The sequence below is a fragment of the Cydia splendana genome, chromosome 4, assembly GCF_910591565.1.
Source record: "Cydia splendana chromosome 4, ilCydSple1.2, whole genome shotgun sequence".
NCBI lineage: Eukaryota > Metazoa > Arthropoda > Insecta > Lepidoptera > Tortricidae > Cydia > Cydia splendana.
The window spans coordinates 1,980,237-1,998,115 of record NC_085963.1 but is presented as its reverse complement, the minus strand read 5'-3'; the positions used below and the strand labels follow the sequence as shown (position 1 = coordinate 1,998,115).

The 17,879-nt window shown below is 39.4% G+C and overlaps 1 protein-coding gene across 4 annotated transcripts in view; it reads left to right on the top strand.

Annotated features, from left to right (window-relative positions):
* Positions 1-17,879, top strand: part of LOC134789685 (ankyrin repeat and MYND domain-containing protein 1-like) — a 59,137-nt gene that overhangs the window by 38,083 nt on the left and 3,175 nt on the right. For 2 of the 4 annotated variants that reach the window (XM_063760283.1, XM_063760285.1), the window contains exons 6-13: positions 11,085-11,205; positions 11,694-11,871; positions 12,377-12,872; positions 13,250-13,418; positions 13,767-13,994; positions 14,787-15,023; positions 16,362-16,524; positions 17,172-17,400. In XM_063760283.1, coding sequence (XP_063616353.1) covers positions 11,085-11,205; positions 11,694-11,871; positions 12,377-12,872; positions 13,250-13,418; positions 13,767-13,994; positions 14,787-15,023; positions 16,362-16,524; positions 17,172-17,400 — 1,821 coding nt within the window. The remainder of the gene's footprint in view (positions 1-11,084; positions 11,206-11,693; positions 11,872-12,376; positions 12,873-13,249; positions 13,419-13,766; positions 13,995-14,786; positions 15,024-16,361; positions 16,525-17,171; positions 17,401-17,879) is intronic. The other 2 variants (XM_063760284.1, XM_063760286.1) reach the window with 2 other exon arrangements.

The following is a 17,879-nucleotide window of genomic DNA, read 5'->3' as shown; positions in this document are numbered from 1 at the left end:
TGGGAAAACATACGTCACGGTTGAGGTTCAGGGGGTGATAGAGAAAAATGTAGAGGTAGTGGTGGTAGATGATTACTTTATTGACTATCCTGTACTAGTGGGCCATTCGTTTACTGAAAGACCATCAGTAAAAATAGTCAAAATGGATTCCGATCTCATTATTCAAAGGAATAATGTAGACTGCGGCGGAAAGTCGGTTAGTACTTACCCCCTTGTATGTAGTGAGACCACACGAGTAAGTACAGGTGAATTAAAGGCTATTCCGGTTAACTCTTCTAATACATTTACGGGTAGTGTGTATGTGAATGGAACCGTGCGTAAGGTAGTTGACCGTGAGCACTACCTATTACCCGGAGAGTACAACTTAACTCAAGGGGTTGGCAAAATTTTGATTCAAAATATCGGTAAGAATGATTTGATTATAGATAAGGGCAGTCTAGTAACACGCAGTAGGGCATTAGTTGGGAGTTTAGAAATACTGAAGGTAAACATTAACGAACAGTTGGCGTCAGATGAATCACCAATCAGTTGTGGGGAGAATTTAACTAAGCAACAAAAAGAAACTTTAAAACTATTATTAGATAAGTACAAGTCATGTTTTTCAACTGGTCTAAAGGATCTGGGTTTTACGACTGAGACTGAAATGGTGATTCAACTTGACGATCCTGATCCTGTAGTATATCGCCCTTATCGTTTATCGTACAACGAACGTCAACTAGTCCAGGGTATGATAAAAGAAATGTTAGAAAGTGGTATTATAAGAGAATCTAACAGTCCTTATGCAAGCCTGATCGTTTTAGTGAATAAAAAGTCTGGGGAAAAGAGGTTATGCGTAGACTATCGCGCCTTAAATAGTAAAACGAAGAAAGAACATTATCCCCTCCCTCGCATCGAAGATCAACTCGATTTACTGTCCGGCAGCTCCTTATTTGTTACGCTGGACTTAGCATCTGGCTACTACCAGATTCCGATCGCTGAAGGTTCACGAGATAAAACCGCTTTTGTGACCCCCCAAGGTCAATACGAGTACAATAGGATGCCGTTCGGGCTAGTAAACGCGCCATCTGTTTTCCAGCGTACAATGAATAAAATAATTCAAAACTCACCTGCTTCGTCATATGCCTTGGTGTATATGGACGATATATTAATTCCAGCGAAGTCATTTGAAGAGGGAATATTACGACTGGAAGAGGTGTTGCGTTTGCTGGCAGAAAGTGGCTTAACGCTTAAAATGAGTGAATGTAATTTTTTCTATGACAAAATTGAATATCTGGGGTACGAAGTTAGTGCAGATGGAGTCAGACCGGGTACTCTAAAAACTGAGGCTATATCTAAATTTCCCGCGCCAACTAATGTGCACGAAGTTAGGAGGTTCTTAGGACTGGCTAGCTTCTTTAGGAGATTCGTTGCGGGGTTTGCTCTGATAGCTCGCCCACTGACCAGTCTCCTAAAGAAGGAAGCCGTTTGGAAGTGGGGTCAAGAAGAAATTGCATCATTTGATCGGTTAAAACAAATTTTGATAGAAAGGCCGGTCCTAGCACTATATAATCCTGATGTACCAACGCAACTCCATACCGACGCGAGTAAGTATGGAATTGCCGGAATACTATTACAACAAGATGGCTCTGGGGCGTTAAAACCAATTGCGTATTATAGTAGGCAGACTAGTGCCGATGAGCAAAAACTACACTCGTTCGAGCTAGAGACTCTCGCTATTATCGCATCGTTAAATAGGTTTCGACATTATCTGCTCGGTATTCAATTCACCATAGTGACTGACTGCAATGCTTTGCGTACCACAATGAGTAAGCGTGACTTAATACCCCGCATCGCTCGCTGGTGGTTACAATTTTTGGAGTATGATTGCTCAATAGAATACCGTGCTGGCGATAAAATGGCTCACGTAGACGCCCTTAGCAGAGGTCCCATAAGTAACGATCGGGAAACCGAACACGTTTTAGATGTTCTCAATATCGGCTCGGATGACTGGTTAGCCACTGTACAGCAAACTGACGAAGATATTAAAAATATCGCGGATACCTTAAATGATCCTAAATGCAAAGAAGCCATCGATATTTTCAATAACTACAAACTAGTTAACGGACGCGTATACAAGATTTTAGATGAAAATAATATTCGTTGGGTCGTACCGAAGGGCACCAGGTGGCAGCTATTAAAAGCAAACCACGACGACGTCGGACACTTTGGGTTCGACAAAACTCTAGCGCGATTAAAGGCGACATATTGGTTCCCAAAAATGAGGCGATTTGTAAAAAAATATGTCGCTGCATGCTTGGAGTGTGCGCATCACAAGCTCCCAAGTGGTGCCAAACCCGGTGAATTACATCCAATACCCAAAGTTAGTGTGCCGTTTCACACTATACACGCGGACCATCTAGGTCCTTTTATACGTACGAAACGCAGCAATACTTACATTCTGGTCATCGTTGATGCGTTCACTAAATTTGTGAATCTCACTGCTGTGCGTAACACAAAATCAGCTACGAGTATACGGGTATTTAGAGAACATTTTAGTTATTTTGGCACGCCTACGCGTTTAATAACGGATCAAGGCACTAGTTTCACTAGCAAGACCTTTAAAGCTTTCGTGCAATCAACTGGCATAAAGCATGTCATGAATGCTGTAGCCACTCCCCGAGCAAATGGTCAAGTGGAGCGTTACAACCGCACCATATTGGCAGCGCTCGGGGCAATGAACCACGAAAAAGCGAATGGGTTATGGGATGAACATTTGCCAGACATCCAGTTAGGTATTAACACCTCAGTGCACTCCACCACTCAAAAGACTCCCACTGAAATGCTATTTGGTCGAAATGTGACTAATCCATCTCAAGGATTAATGAATGAAATAATAGATGAGGTGACGCCTGAGGTTGGTGAAACTTTAGACAATATTAGGAACGATGCTGAAAACTTAATTAAAGCGCAGCAAAATAAAGATAAAGAAAGGTATGATCAACACAGGAAAATTGGCATTAGGTATAGAGAAGGTGACTTAGTCAGGGTTATAAGAACACCAGTAGGGATTGAGGGTCAGTCAAAGAAACTCGAACCCAAATGTAGGGGACCGTATAGAGTTAAAAAGGTTCTTCCTAATGACAGGTTCGTAGTTGAGGATACGCCACTCACAAGAACAAGTAAAAGGTATGAGGCTGTAGTTGCCATTGACAAAATCTTTCCATGGACTTGCTTTAAAGAACCCGTATCAACCGAGTCCGAAAGTGATAACACATCTGATCATGAATGAATGATGTAAGCGTGATTTAACGCTTACCTGCTTAATTAAGTGCACCATTGATGTAAGAAAATGATGATTATGAGATTAATAAGTCCCAAAGGTATAAGTAATGTAAATGATACCTAAGAATGATTTAATGTAATTAAAGGCCAATAGTTGATGTAAGCGCTAGGGTGTCAGGTAACGGATGCCCTGCCTGTTGGCGATGTAATTCAATTGATAAATAAAGTAATGTATTAATTGAAGAAATTGACTAATCTCCAATAGATGATGAAAGCGCAGTGTGTCAGGTAACAGATGCACTGCCTGTTGGCGATTGGTGGTACCAATTTGGTATAAAGTATAATGGCAGCATAGTTATTGGTAAATGTAATGTGCCAATAGGTATGCTGGCAAAAAGTATAAGGTTGGGTTTGTCAGGTAACCGACGCCCATATAAGTTACGATGTAATATTTTGTTGATCAAGATTATGTATCGATATAATTATTTAAGTTCAAGCCTATCTCGAAATGGTTATTAAATTAGTTGCTACACCTGTTTTGCAAATGAGACTTGTTTTAATTAAATATTTTATACAATTTTGGATTGGTGTAATTAATTGAATTTAAATGTAGCTTAGTAAGAAATTATGCATCTTTATCATTAGGAGCAACGAGGGACTCGTTGAGGAGCGGATGGCCGAGTTGTTATAATTTTATAAATATCTATTTCAGTATTTTACTAAAAATATTACTAAAGTGTCGTTGTATTGACTATCCGTGATTGGCCGGAATTGACAGTTTGTCGAGACGGCCAATCACAGACAAGTTGGACGACTATGACGTTGTTTCCGTCGCAAGGTTGAACCAGGCATTCGTTTCTCGGCAGTTGCAAGTGACGGTAGCTCTTGTGAATTGTTTATTGTGAAGTGAAGGTGTAATATTAAATAAATAGTGTTTGTCAAGTACGTTGTATGTTTTCACTCCCAATCTCATAACCTGAGTGTTAAACCAGTCCATTGGTTTACATATGGTACGGAACCCTTCGTGCGCGAGTCCGACTCGCACTTGCCCGGTTTTATTTTATGTCTATGCGTTACCAACTCATATGTTTGAAGTCGGTGCCAAGCCAAATTTTGAAGCATACCATGACTTTGGTGCGATTCGATAAGGATTTACCTACGTTGGATTGCCTTACACGACAACAATGAACGTACTTTCTGTAGGTACAGTCGACGTTAAAAATATGTTTACACTTTTCGCCTTATTACAAAGGAGTAAGGTGCAGAAGTGTAAACATATCATAGACCTCGATTGGACCTAAGAACACACGATCCAACCTTCTTGGCGCAGTCCATACCATGTTTGTCGGCACATTAGTGTAAATATAAATGCATTTTTTTGCCGTCGTATTTTTTTAAAGAGCGTTTCTTACTAATGCTCGAACAGTCTATAGCACGCAAGTGTGGGATTGGGACTGAGTTATTTCCCGTCCCTTATCCAGAGGACTCCATTTCAAAATATAAAATATTCAAGGAATTTACCTTCTTGCCAAATTTCACCTAAAGCGGTTCAGTTGTTTAGCCATGAAAAGGCGACAAAGAGGCAGACAGAATTCTTTACACATTTATAATAGTTATTAGTACAGTTCTAATGGGATTTATAGCCATCAAGCTGATTATTTTTGACTGGTATTGTTACTACTTGGCTTGGCACCGACTTCAAACATATCAGTTGGTAATGCATAGACATAAAAAAGGATAATATTTTATTTCATCCTTTTTGAAGTCGGTTTACTTTTTTTTGTAAAAGTTTTTATTTTACCATTTTTAGTTTTAACGCATTGTTAAGAGCGCAACGCATGAATGAGAAGCAAGATCATGTTTAACACTAAATTCGTGTACCTATTACTTTAGTAAATATGTAATCAGGAATTTTCTCGAGTCCGTCTGGGAAATTATAATTCCTGTCAACTAAATCCATCCGCCCGCACCGCCACTGACCCAATCCCTCAGCCCCCCGATCACTCTACCTCACAGCACATCAACCCCTGATCCAGGAACCCCTCGATCCTGAACCAGCAACCCTTCAACCGCCATTCCCCTACCCCTTAATCCCTGACCCCTTAACTCCTAACCTTAACCCCCGATCAGTAGCCTTACCAGCTTACCACGAGTTTGACATTGATATATTCGCTAGCATGTGTGTAACTTACTTCCTATGCATCTCGCTCGTTCTAACCTTAGTGTGAGCGAGATGCATAAAAAGTTACATTTAGATGCATAAGACGTTAGCGAATATGTCAATGTCAAACTCGTGGTAAGGCTACAGTTGCAGTACATCAAATTGGTGGTTGTTGGAAGCAAATGCTCGAGTTACTTTAGAAAACCCCGAAATCACTTAACACGTGCCTTTAAAAATTAAGGAGTTCCCTCAATTCCTCATGGATTCCATCATCAGACCAGAACCAAAAATAATACGGAAACACCTTGGAGGTAACTTCTTCCAAACAAAAAAAGAATTACTCAAATCGGATCACAGGTGCCGGAGTAATTGCTGAACATACTGACATTTAAAGAAATCATCATCATTATCATCAAAATTATCATCATCATAAGGTCTACTTCATCAAATTGGTGGTTTTCGGGAGAAAATGCTCGAGTTGCTTAAGAAAACGCCCAAAACACCATGCATATGCCTTTAAAAATTGAGGAGTTCCCTCAATTCCTCATGGATCCCATCATCAGAACAGAACCAAATTAAAATTGGACCAACTCGGAGGTAGCTCCTTTCAAACAAAAAAAGAATTACTCAAATCGGACTACGGATGTCGGAGTTATCGGTGAACGTACATAGAAAAAAAAAAATAGCCACAACCGAATACAGAACCTCCTCCTTCTATGAAATTGAAGTCGGTTAATAAAATTGCATGAGACTTTTATTGCTGAAAAAAAAGGACTTTTCAAAAACTTTGTCCAAATCATATTGTCCTCTCCTACAGCACTGCTGCATGCAAGGGCTCGAAACAAAATTGTCAGTACATTGGCAGAGCCCTATTGCTTTCCCTAGTAATAGCCCTTTTTAACCGACTTCAATTTCATAGAAGGAGGAGGTTCTGTATTCGGTTGTGGCTATTTTTTTTTTCTATGTACGTTCACCGATTACTCCGACATCCGTAGTCCGATTTGAGTAATTCTTTTTTTGTTTGAAAGGAGCTACCTCCGAGTTGGTCCCATTTTAATTTGGTTCTGTTCTGATGATGGGATCCATGAGGAATTGAGGGAACTCCTCAATTTTTAAAGGCACATGCATGGTGTTTTGGGCGTTTTCTAAAGTAACTCGAGCATTTGCTTCCAACAACCACCAATTTGATGTACTGCAACTGTAGCCTTACCACGAGTTTGACATTGACATATTCGCTAACGTCTTATGCATCTAAATGTAACTTTTTATGCATCTCGCTCACACTAAGGTTAGAACGAGCGAGATGCATAGGAAGTAAGTTACACACATGCTAGCGAATATATCAATGTCAAACTCGTGGTAAGCTGGTAAGGCTACTGATCGGGGGTTAAGGTTAGGAGTTAAGGGGTCAGGGATTAAGGGGTAGGGGAATGGCGGTTGAAGGGTTGCTGGTTCAGGATCGAGGGGTTCCTGGATCAGGGGTTGATGTGCTGTGAGGTTGAGTGATCGGGGGGCTGAGGGATTGGGTCAGTGGCGGGGCGGGCGGATGGATTTAGTTGACAGGAATTATAATTTCCCAGACGGACTCGAGAAAATTCCTGATTACATATTTACTAAAGTAATAGGTACACGAATTTAGTGTTAAACATGATCTTGCTTCTCATTCATGCGTTGCGCTCTTAACAATGCGTTAAAACTAAAAAACCGGGCAAGTGCGAGTCGGACTCGCGCACGAAGGGTTCCGTACCATAATGCAAAAAAAAAACAAAAAAAAAAGCAAAAAAAAAAACGGTCACCCATCCAAGTACTGACCACTCCCGACGTTGCTTAACTTTGGTCAAAATTCACGTTTGTTGTATGGGAGCCCCATTTAAATCTTTATTTTATTCTGTTTTTAGTATTTGTTGTTATAGCGGCAACAGAAATACATCATCTGTGAAAATTTCAACTGTCTAGCTATCACGGTTCGTGAGATACAGCCTGGTGACAGACGGACGGACGGACGGACGGACGGACGGACGGACGGACGGACGGACGGACAGCGAAGTCTTAGTAATAGGGTCCCGTTTTACCCTTTGGGTACGGAACCCTAAAAATGGTAAAATAAAAACTTTTACAAAAAAAAGTAAACCGACTTCAAAAAGGATGAAATAAAATATTATCCTTTTTTATGTCTATGCATTACCAACTGATATGTTTGAAGTCAGTGCCAAGCCAAGTAGTAACAATACCAGTCAAAAATAATCAGCTTGATGGCTATAAATCCCATTAGAACTGTACTAATAACTATTATAAATGTGTAAAGAATTCTGTCTGCCTCTTTGTCGCCTTTTCATGGCTAAACAACTGAACCGCTTTAGGTGAAATTTGGCAAGAAGGTAAATTCCTTGAATTGTTTTATATTTTGAAATGTAGTCCTCTGGATAAGGGACGGGAAATAACTCAGTCCCAATCCCACACTTGCGTGCTATAGACTGTTCGAGCATTAGTAAGAAATGTTCTTTAAAAAATACGACGGCAAAAAAATGCATTTATATTTACACTAATGTGCCGACAAATATGGTACGGACTGCGCCAAGAAGGTTTGATCGCATGTTCTGAGGTGTGTTCTTAGGTCCAGTCGACGTCAATGATATGTTTACACTTTTACACCTTACTCCTTTGTAATAAGGAAAAAAGTGTAAACATATTTTTAACGTCGACTGTACCTACAGAAAGTACGTTCATTGTAGTCGTGTAAGGCAATCCAACGTAGGTAAATCCTTATCGAATCGCACCAAAGTCATGGTATGCTTCAAAATTTGGCTTGGCACCGACTTCAAACATATCAGTTGGTAACGCATAGACATAAAAAAGGATAATATTTTATTTCATCCTTTTTGAAGTCGGTTTACTTTTTTTTGTAAAAAGTTTTTATCACATTATGTTGTAATCCTACCCGTCAATAAAAAAATAAAAAATCATAATTTTTTTTTTTCAGTACAAACGGTATTTCTTGTATTTGGATTTAGTTATTGCAGAGTGTTACCATATAAAATTAAATTACATTAGTATAAGCATTAAATATTAGTAATTGTTAAACAAAAACATTATTTTTGAACAAACGCGACAACCTCAAAAAATGGTCTCACTAGACGAAAACATGTGCATCGGGGCTCGTATTAAACAGGGTTCCATGTTACATTTTCAAGATAGTTGAAGTTCAACATAATGTCACTATGACAATGTTCAAACTTCAGTTCGATAATCGATGTAGTGCATAATTCTGCCGCCTTAAGAAAAAAAAACCATAACTGACAAAAAGTAAGTTTCGAGAAAAAGCCAAAAAACTTTGCACTCCTGTTCAAATAGGTTAAATTCAAAGTACAAAGTTGAAACTTTTGTTAATGAACAAAGTAATAGTGTACAATTTTTATGCGTTGTAAATTATTCGATTATCTATTTATTTAAATAAGTTATTTAGAAAAAATAGTTACTGCCTCGTGATATAAATAAAATAAAAATATCTTTACTAACATTAAATGACATAAGTGTGTACTTATGGTTTTTGTGTTAGTTTTGTACTACGATGTCTAAGAAATAAAAACACAAGTACACAGTTGTGCTCATGTTACTGACCGATCTCGAAGCTGAAAAAGCACAATTATGTACTTTATGTTTTTTTTTGCTTTGTTAACGTTATCAAATTATGATTTATATCGTCAAAGGAATTTATAAAAATACAATGAAGATTCAGGATTATTTATTAAAAGAAAACAAATGAGATATTTTTAGATATATTTGATTAATAATGTAGTATGAAACTAAAAAATTGCACAATTAGATTGTACTACCTAAGTACAAATGCTATTAGAGACCTTTAAAATGTCATAATGTAATACAAAACTGAAATGAGGTACAAGTAGATTGTACTAATTACTAGTCCTTAATTTATTGAGATGCTGCTGATGTTTGTGGCTCGACATTATTTTCTTGAATTTCACCTCTGGCAATAAGAAGCAACCGTCTGCTCCTGGACGACTGCCGCATTGTTAGTAATCTGATAAACAAAACACAGCCAAGAAGCAAGCGCAAACAGCCTTTGAATTTTAGAATAAAATATGGTTAGAATTAGAATATTAGATACAGCTCAAACACTCAGAAAACTATCAATTATATTTTATTATAACAAAACATGCAACCACAAAAATAACAACAAAGCGATACTCATGAAACAAACATAATGAAAAATAAATAGTTGGGAAAAGCCTGTTTCATGAACAAGCATGACTTTGGGCGGTGTATCCTGTACTAAAATTAAGCCATGTGCCAATGTAAACTGTACGTGTTTATACATAGGACCGAAACTTAAAGCCACGTTATTTTAAACCATTGTACCTTAAATTCGTCTTTAGGTTATGTTATAATATGTTTTAGGTAGTTATTCAACAGCAGTCCCAATAGACAAGTTACTTAACACCAATATAAATAAATAGATAATGTTAATTCCAGATATGCATAGGTATACTTACATTTGAATACGCGTGCAAAATCTGGAATACGCGACAAGGTGAGAAACGTAACATGGATATAAATATAAGTATACTTACGAATAATTTTTCACACTTATTACAATCACGTATACACATTAACACTTTCTAATATTTTAATTTTTAACAAGCAGAAACGTCTGCTAACGATGCTACTAAGCTTAGAATAAATTTAAAAGTGGATCCAGAGGCCGTGAGTTCAAGTCTCACCCAAGACAGTAATTTTTCCACTTTTAAATTTACTTCTAATATTTTTTGAGGTAGGCACAGGAGTAATTAATACGTGCGTCGTACGCGCAACCTCTTCCGAAGTAAAGTAACCAGGAGTGATGGCCGAAATCTGTCCTTTAGGGGACCGGAGGGGGACTACCTACTAGCCTGATAAAGCATAACTGACCACAACGTTTAATAAATAAAGCACAAGTTTACATTTTTGAAACCGACACCAAGCAGAAAAAGCATAAGGAAGAGTCTTACGAGATAGAAAAAACATAACGTGCAACTTATGTTTTTTCAGATTCCGAGAGATATGAGTAATCATTATTTTATATTAACAAGAATGAACACCTCTGTCAACTTATGGTTTTTTTACATAGAAATTTTATATAATACCAATATATGGTTTTTCTTCTTGTGAAATAATTATTGGGCTCAAATTCAAGACAGAGGAAAAAAACACAAGTCGTCAATTTAGTACTTTTCTGTCTATGAATATATACTTATGCTTTTTCTTTCTCAAAAAGGCAGTAATTTTACCAAAATGGCGTGTAGTTATGCTTGTCTAAATCGTGACCTGTTAGAGATAAAGAAATAACTGTTAGATAGAAAAATCAAATTTTTCTTCCTGATTTCGAGGGTATCAATAACTCAATTTCGCAAAAATTGTCACTTATGGTTTTTTTTCTTAAGGCGGCAGAATCATTGTTTTCCTCCGTATTTTCTCGGAAACGTCCTATTTGTCATGCTGATTCGGTCCACGTCAGTATACTTCTTGTACCGAGACAGACTGAAATAGCAAGACACGTTCATACGTTTCCGTGAAAATACGAAGGAAAATAATTACGCACTACACTCACCTGTGAGTGAGTGTAACCGTTGTGATGTAAATATTTAAAATGTTGGAATGTTTTAAGGACTCTGCTAATGGCCTGTTATTTGGGCGACGTGGCCGCCACAACCGACCTCATCAACGAGCGCGGAGTGGATCCACATGTCACTGACATGCTAGGGAATTCAGCTATCATGTATGCTACTGTGAGTATTAAATACACGTAAATCTTAGATACAATACAATAAGGCTTAGAATTAAATTTTTATTAAGCAGAAATGTATGCAAACGATACAACAATGCTCACCGTCTCGGGTGAGACTCGAACTCCCGACTCCGGAATACAAGCCCGCCGCTTTACCGCGTTACCGAGACTAGCCTGTAGACCTACTTAGCACATGATTGGCGCGACAGTCTCTAGCGGCGAGTTAGACTACCCGTCTTTTTCTATGTTAATTAAAGAGAGACGGGTAGTCTATCTCGCCGCGAGATACTGTCGCGCCAATCATGTAGTGCTAGAGCCCGGCTGTTGACGCCAAATATTTTCAGTAATTCCGATTAATATTGGAAATTCACTAGTAACGACCTAACGACCACTTTTTTATTATGATGATGATGATGATGATTTCTAAGCATTGACGCCTGACGCCTTAGATTCCTTAGAATATTGAAATAACACTAAGCTGTTGTGCAGTGCGGAGACCAGGTCTCCCTCATAACCTTCCTAGCTGAGGGGGGTGCGAGAGTGAACAGTGCCAACGACTCATGCTGCACTCCTCTGGGCGTGGCCCTGATGAAGCTCTTGTGCGCCAGCAGAGACGTCCCCAGCCACGGGATGATGCAAGCCTTAGTACCGCCGGCTGCTCCTGCTAGTAAGTCGCAGAAAAAAGTAGTTTTTTTTTAGTCATTTACCAGGTAAATATCAAGGCAATTGTGACGAGCCTACATTCCCCTTCCTTTCCCTCTGCCATCTTTGCAAACTGTATCATCAGCACCATCACGCCAGTCTGGTTGGCATGCTTGCCTACGCAAACCGGTAACAATGCAATGGTTCAGCAGAACTTCAGTTAAATTGGACACCGGAAACCAGTTCAGGCCGCGTAGCCAACATGCCAATCGCTTACGCTCCGTAGCGATCGAAACGAAACTGTCACTGTCGCACTAATATAGTATGGAAGAGTGATAGAGAGACACAAAGTGTTTCGTTGTCAAAGCGATAGCGATTGTCGCCTTGACTAGGCCGGCTGATCTTGCTTACCTACAAGTTTTACTTTTCATGAATAACGATTTCAACACTTTTCCCATTTGTGATGAATTATGAATACTTATTGATGAGACGGCACGACACGGTTATATGATAGCAATCACATATTTCAGCCTACGAACCACCAACAGTATTAGATTGGAATATAACCAGGGAGACACAAACAGAGCCTGCCAAAAACACATTAGGAAAGACACCAAGCAAGACGACGATAACCAAGATGAACGTGAAGAATAAATCACTAACATCTGTAAAAGATTTCCCAACTCCTAGTAAAATAAACATAGACACATTAAACCCAATAGACGAAGATGATCCTGAAACTAAATTGTATAGAGATGTAAATAATGAATACATGATCAAAATAACAGATACACTTGAACCAGTGGCTGAACCAGTAACATATCTATTTGAGCTCAATTATATGATTGACGAAATGAACGCAGAACAGAAAAAATGTGCACAACCTGAGAAAAAGGATCCAAAATTAAAGTCATCCCATGCTTTTAAGGAACCAACTAAGCCGAGTAAAGAAGCGATTTGGCAGAATTCTCAGAAAGACGAGGATACTTATACTATGACTACCGCCGAAACCCGTAAATCCGAATTGTAAGCCCCTTTATCATATAACTAATACAATATATTTAATACAAACTAGTAAATTATAAGTAACATATTATTATGAGTATGACTATTACCATGGTATAATAATATACTCCGCCTATTACCTTCTTTTTTAACCGACTTCAATTTCATAGAAGGAGGAGGTTCTGTATTCGGTTGTGGCTATATTCTTTTTTTTTTTGTTGCTGTAGTCTTCCATTCCCCATCCCTAGCAAATATTTACAAAAAATTTCAAATTTCATCCTCGCCTTCCAGTTACTCTTCTACAGAATACCTAAAGGGCAACGAAGAACAAATATTTTACTATCTTTCTCTACTTGTATCATACCACAACTAATTGAATTTAACGACATTTTTCTCAGATGTAGTCGAATCAAGTTGACAATTTTCACACTCCTCGAAAATGGAGCGAAGCCAAGCCTGGTGCGTTGTCCGCAGCCGGCGCTCGTCATGGCGATCCTCGCCGGGTCCCCGGATTTGGTGGACCGTTTGATACACTACGGCGCTGATGTAAATGAGGTTTATCCTCAGGTGAGACTTAATTTAAAAAATGGCACCTGTAATAATCCTCGTGCACAAGGTCTCGGGTGCAAACCTATAGTTAAAGGATTGTTAGGTCTATTTGCTGAGACGAACAGATAAAGGTATATGATAAATATCATCACAGCAGACTGTGTCCACTGTGTCTAGCTCCCCTTTTTGCTGTATTGCTTTACTTGCCCCTCGTATCCGCTCGGTGCCTGGATATAGATGTAACCTAACATAACCGAATGCGGACCCTCTTGTTATAATGACCCGCAAATTCGTGGTCCTCGTGCGTGAACTAGAATGTAATCTAGTCTAACAGCAATGAATGACGTATTTTTCGTTTTCCCACAGCATTTCAAATACACGCCACTAGACATAGCAATGTCTCTGCCGCTAAACCAAACGACTCTGGATTTGGTTCAAACATTGCTGATGGGTGGCGCAAGCGCTAATCATCGGCTGACCATCTTCCAGCGTGTTTCGCCAAGGGAACCCGCAAGGCTGATAGAACTAGGGCCGGGGCCGACGTTGCTCCATTATGTTTTGGAGAGGAGAGTGGAAAGCGAAATTGAGGAAGACGTGAGTGCTACTCATTCGTTTCATCAGATTGTTCCTGTTATATTGCTTCACACACCTTAATTCAGTAACTAAGGACAGGGAAGCAGCTATACGTTAGACACGGTAAAGATCTCACTCGCATCTCACTTTTACATATTGCTGCGTCCCTGTCGTCAGTAGTCTGTAGTCGTAATAAAATATTAAGTTAGGTGTGTCAGGTGTGTGAAGCGCTATATTCAATCAAGTATTTTGTTTGACAAAATTTTGTCCGGCTATTCCAACGGGTAGGTAATGGTAATACCTATACTATCTGTAAAAACAAAGTTAGAATGCTAATAATTGAATCAACCAAAGTTACTTACGAATGTTACTAATTGAATATGTTTTAATAGCGATAAGGGTGAAAAGTGAACCCATAAAACAAGTCATCATATGATCAATGATCATATTCAGTTTGAATACTACATTATGGTGTTTATCTTGATATTTTTTGTGAATATCTGCTGGTGTCTGATGTACAACGAATGCTTAGGTATTTTTAACTAGATTACTTATACATCTTACAACCGGTTTATAGTAGTTCTAGCGTATCGAGCATTTGTGTGTATTTTACATTCTCGTTGTTTTCTTATATTTGTTATTAATCGTTATATAATGTAACTCAATGGATGACTGTTATTGGCCTTATTTTTATGTAAGCATTAATATTTCTTAGTTATATTTACGGCTGTTGTTATCCTGAATACCACTAAAATAAAATAAAAAAATAAAAATACCTACTACTGCTAACAAATAATAATTATTATTTTACAGATTCGAAGAGAAATCATTCACCTCTTGGTCGAATACGACTGCGACCCTTTAGAGCAATACAATGGACGTTCAGCTCTCGACGAAGCGACAAAGAGCCTGGATCTGCTGGACATCATTATCAAGAATCCCAAAACCAACTTGAACGCTGCCATTGACGATTCTAACCAGACTATTCTGGTCAAGATGTTCTACATGCCGTACTTCAGGACACTGGGTAATGTGGAGCGGAGTCAAACGGTTCGTTAACTTAAGGCCTGTCCAGACGGGGACAATTTTTCGCCAATCTGATTAAATTGCCTGATCAAATCAGGCCGTGCGGACCAGCGGACTCAAACGCCAATTTGACTCGCCGAATTCGACCGCCGTTTGAGTTCGCACGGCCTAATTTGATTGGACAATTTAATCAGATTGGCGAATAATTGTCCCCGTCTGGACATGCCTTTATGTGTTAATTGTTGACACAATTTGTGTGGGTAAGTGAACATTCGTAAACCTTATTTCAACGATGTAAAATCTGAATAGAATCAGGCGTTACTTTGCAAATTTCCATATTAATTAATACTAAAATATTACTTTGCTTATCCGCGAAAAGATAACGTGCTGGTCAATCAGTGCTAACTAGGCATGTAGTCGTTCACGAGTGAGTGATTTAAATGAACTGTACCATTTGACTGAAGTCACTCACTCTTCAACTCAGTGCAGATTCAACTCGCTCATTTCGCTCAGTAACTCATCTATCTCAGTGTTCCTTGCTCGCTCTTTCCCACTCATGATTCGAATGAGCCGGCCGAGTGACGAGCGAGTGGGCGGTTCGGAAGAATTCGGAGGGTGTCGGGAAAACATGGCGGGATTGTATCGCGTGATTCGCCATCTTGGTCGCACTTATGTCATCTGATTGATTGACCTCTCTCACTGAGCGAAATGAGCGAAATTAGTGATACATATCACCGCGAGCGAAAGATATGAATCAATCTTTTCAACTCAGTGATGCGTTTTGCGCATCTCTAGTGCTAACCCGTTAAACTTACTTGCGTATTTTTTACATGCAATTAATGTTTCCACCCACCGCCAAAATAAATATAATAAACCACCACCAAAAGAACTCGACACGTGTTTCGCCTCTGTACCTCTCTATATCATCCTCAGGAGATGTTGAAGATCTGACGCCCGGTAACGGACTGACCTGTCTAGAATGGTCAGCCATATTTATACCTTGACCACTACCTATTTAAATCGAGACCCAAAGAGAATTAAATCACTATGTCGAGACCGATATAAGATTTTTCTGTTTTTAGGGTTCCGTACCCAAAGGGTAAAAACGGGACCCTATTACTAAGACTCCGCTGTCCGTCCGTCCGTCCGTCCGTCCGTCCGTCTGTCTGTCACCAGGCTGTATCTCATGAACCGTGATAGCTAGGCCGTGATAGGAGTTGAAATTTTCACAGATGATGTATTTCTGTTGCCGCTATAACAACAAATACTAAAAAGTACGGAACCCTCGGTGGGCGACTCCGACTCGCACTTTTCCGGTTTTTTCTTGTTAACCATGTTCTCATTGATTTTTTATCGTTTTAGCTAACAAACCTTTTGTTGTTTGGAGCCGATCCGTTGATTGAATGTGAATGTGAAGGCGTCAAATATCAGAACCTATTCGTGATGGTAAAACAACCGTGTGTGATGACTCATCACACAGTGATGACTCATCACACAGTGATGACTTCAACTGGTCCCTCTGGTAGTAAGTAGTATTTCCGTATACGAATCAGACAATATAGGGGCCGCCGTCCATTGTGGACTTTCAGTGGTGATCTACAGGGCTCGACGACGCTTAGCTCGGCGGTCAACTGAGAGCGCTTCACCTCGTTGCATACAATGGATTGTATTTTGAAGAGTCGCTCGGCGACATCTGTGTGTAAGTTCAATTTGAAGAAAACAGGCTCCAGGACTTGACTAGAGCTTTCACTTGTCCACTCTTGAGTTGTTGTTTTTCTTCCGGAGCACTTGTTCACCGCGACATACACACAGATGTCGCCGAGCGACCGGTATTGTGTTGTGGGCACCAATTTCAGCCTGGAGCACGAACTGTAGCAACATAATTTATGTCTCTTAGGTCCTGATAATACCCTAAAATCATTTATCAGAGTTTACCCTTAATTTGACAAAGTTCAAGTTAATCGACATAAGTTGACATATCCATTGAGTCTCTTTTGCATTTTTTTTCTAATCAGTTTTCTTCCATTACTTCACTGTTTTTGTCTTTTGTTATTGTTTGTGTCCCAAAGCAAGTTGTGGTTGAATACAGATTTTATCTATATATCACTGTATTCGTCTTCCTGTAACACAAATAATTATAGTTTTCTTGTCTTGACCTAATGACCTTTTCAGGCAAAAAGCTAGAAGCAAAACCAAGCTTGACGAAGGGTAAAAAACCTGAACCGAAAAAAGTAGAAAAACATGAACCGAAAAAAGTAGAAACCCCATCAGCGTCCGATAATCTTCGTAATATTGAGAGCTTCAAGCAAGCGGTTGACCTGATGACGGAATGCTCAAGGATCATTTACATCAGGTGGTTACAGACGCAGCTGGCTAAAGAAATCATCCAGGTCATTGACAAGTATGCACATATCGATATTCTTTCGCTTCCTTCCAAGTTCTACTTTCGCTTCCATCCAACCAACTAATCCAGTAGGCTATTGCCAGCTTCCAGCAAACTAACACTTGACACAGGATTCCTAAATATGACCTCATGAGAGTCATGGGGGTCCCACGCGGGGATCATATCAGTTCAGGTAACACGAAAATACGAGTATTACCACAGAATTAATAGTACTAGGTACAGAAGGTCTCTAAAAAAAAGTGTCTATTACGAGAGATACGAGCACAAACGCGAGCAGGCGTCCGTTCCGTAGCGGTGCGCGGCAACTACTATGGCTAGACCCCAAAATTGGTGTGGACCGCATGTACTTGTAGCGACGCGACGAAATTGCGGAATGAGCCACGCCTGGTATTACTTTAAAGCAGGGGTTCATAACCAGTGGGGGCGCACCTAGGCGACATTATAGCCTATGGGAACTACTATTACCAAAACCATCT